Here is a 2,197-nt window from a genome sequence, read left to right as displayed (position 1 = left end):
ACTTATCTTTTCCACTTCTTTTGAATACCTCCTATTGGCTCAATGGTTAAGACCCCACAACTTAGCCCCTGATACTCGTGTTTGAATCTCGGGCGGCCCAATGTTTTGGTTTAATTTTATAATTTATTAAGCGGTCTAAAGGTCAAAAAGATAAAATAAATGTGTTTCATCCCTGAATCGAACCGAAGCCTACAAGTTCTAGAGCAGCGGACAAACCATTGAGCTATCACCTGTTTTTGGAAAGTTTGAAGGAATTTATTCCTTTGAGTGATTATCTGTCCCTGCTTTACGCGTAGGCCCTTCAACTCCCCGGCCACGCTGGTCACGCAGTTCCCATGAAGAGCCGCTATTTTACCTGGTCCTTGGACTGGTCGTGGCCCTTTAGTTCCCCATGAAGAGACGCCGCATTTACCCAGGAGTCCATCGGCTGCTCGCGCTGGTTCCCAACGCAGGCGTGCTCTGTCTTCCGAGGGGTGTGAGTTATTGCACTGTGATCAGTTCCACCCACCGACACGCCTATATATAAGCCAGGCCCCCATGCACAGTTGGCCGCCATTGCACCACCGCGCGTCAAGAAAGCGAAGCACCCTTCCCACGCACACCTCGCCCTGAGCCTCGACCCGCCGCCACAATGCCTCGCCACTTGAAGACAACATGGGCGATGCTGAACCCATTGTCCTCATGTCGCCCCCGATGCCTCCACCGATGCCGTCGTCCAAATCGGACCTCGAGGTGAACCTTGAGGATGACCCGGACCGTGAGACCGCATCGGAGGAGGAACCAGAACCTCTTCCGGTGGAGGAGGTCGTCTTCAACTCATTGGAGATGGCTCAGAAGGAGGAGGAGGATCGGCACCTCCGCGCCATCACACAGAAGGAGACCGACGACTGCATCCTGAAGCGCGTCGTCGAGATCTCTAAGGAGGAGGAGCGCCGCTGCGAGGAGGAGGAGGAGCGCCGCCGCCTGGAGGAGGAGACCGAGCGGCGTCTCGCGATGGACGTGGAACAGCGTCAGTGCAGGGCTGAGCGACGAAAGAAGCGCTAAGAGGAGCACCGGTAGCAAGGGGACGACGCATGCGGTAGCACCGGTAGTAAATAGTAGCACTAGTGATTAATCTATGTCTTAGGTCGATGTAATAATTTACTGGTGCTGAAAAAACCGTGTTGTAAGTAGGAACCGACAGTGATGGGGGTACATCACTGCCGGGCCATTCTTTAAACCGGCAGTGATTTCCATGTAGGGATTACAGAATAAGTAACTTATCTTTTCCACTTCTTTTGAATACCTCCTACTAGCTCAACGGTTAAGACCCCGCAACTTAGCCCCCGGTACCCATGTTCGAATCTCGGGCGGCCTAATTTTTTTGGTTTAATTTTATAATTTGTTAAGCGGTCTAAAGGTCAAAAAGATAAAATAAATAAACCTTGGCACACATCCTATACTAGCGCAGCGGTTAAGTGTCTGAACTCTGTAGCCTGAGACCTGAGCTCAAACCCGAGGGCTAGCACAATTGTTTTTTAATTTTTTATATATCACTGTCGGTTTTCAAAATAAACCGACACTGATAACAAGCATCATTGTCGATTTTTTCTCATCATTGTCGGGTTTTTTGAAACCGACAGTGATGTTTATATATATATAAAAAAATTCTTTTATATACTGAATAAATAGAAGCATATGTATTCCTATGTCGAAATGGCTGGAAATTTTTTTAGCAAGCATATGTATACTGAATAAATAGAAGCATATGTATTCCATTCGTGGGTAGACTCAGTTCAACCTATAATTAAATGGTCTCATCGCGTGGAAATTCAATTAAACCTCAAAAAGTAGCAAACCATCTCCGAAAAATCCAAAACTTGATGTTTTCTTCACATGTGACACGTGCAAGCCTAATAAAAAGTTTAAGACCAATACAACACCGAAATGCATATGAACCACAGAAACCTTGATAACCTATGTGTATAGTCATGGTTCGATGAAAGGACACATGTACCTCTGTGAAACATGTATACTCTGCCTATGTTGAAATGGCTTAAATTTTTTTTGACAAGCTTGTACATCCAAATTAAGATCCCACATAGGATCTTAGGTTTTTTGAATCATTTTTTTTATTAATTATATTTTTCTATGTGCTGAATGAGACAAAAGAGGATGAATTTTATCTTGGACCCAATAGATTTTTTCATCCACCTCC

At 45.5% G+C, this 2,197-nt stretch overlaps 1 protein-coding gene across 1 annotated transcript; it reads left to right on the top strand.

The window, feature by feature from the left end:
• The first annotated feature begins 654 nt into the window (after positions 1-654).
• On the top strand, positions 655-1,044 carry LOC136469203 (uncharacterized). Its single transcript, XM_066467493.1, has one exon. The coding sequence runs from the start codon at positions 655-657 to the stop codon at positions 1,042-1,044; it is 390 nt and encodes a 129-aa protein (XP_066323590.1).
• The last annotated feature ends 1,153 nt before the right edge of the window (positions 1,045-2,197 follow it).

The sequence above is a fragment of the Miscanthus floridulus genome, chromosome 8 (genome assembly GCF_019320115.1).
Source record: "Miscanthus floridulus cultivar M001 chromosome 8, ASM1932011v1, whole genome shotgun sequence".
In the NCBI taxonomy this organism is placed as follows: Eukaryota; Viridiplantae; Streptophyta; class Magnoliopsida; order Poales; family Poaceae; genus Miscanthus; species Miscanthus floridulus.
The sequence above is the reverse complement of the archived record's forward strand: the minus strand, read 5'-3'. Positions and strand labels throughout refer to the sequence as shown.

What these genes read in the sequence shown, in the direction of transcription:
- LOC136469203 (XM_066467493.1), top strand. Translation starts at nt 655, where the DNA reads ATGGGCGATGCTGAACCCATTGTCCTCATGTCGCCCCCGATGCCTCCA.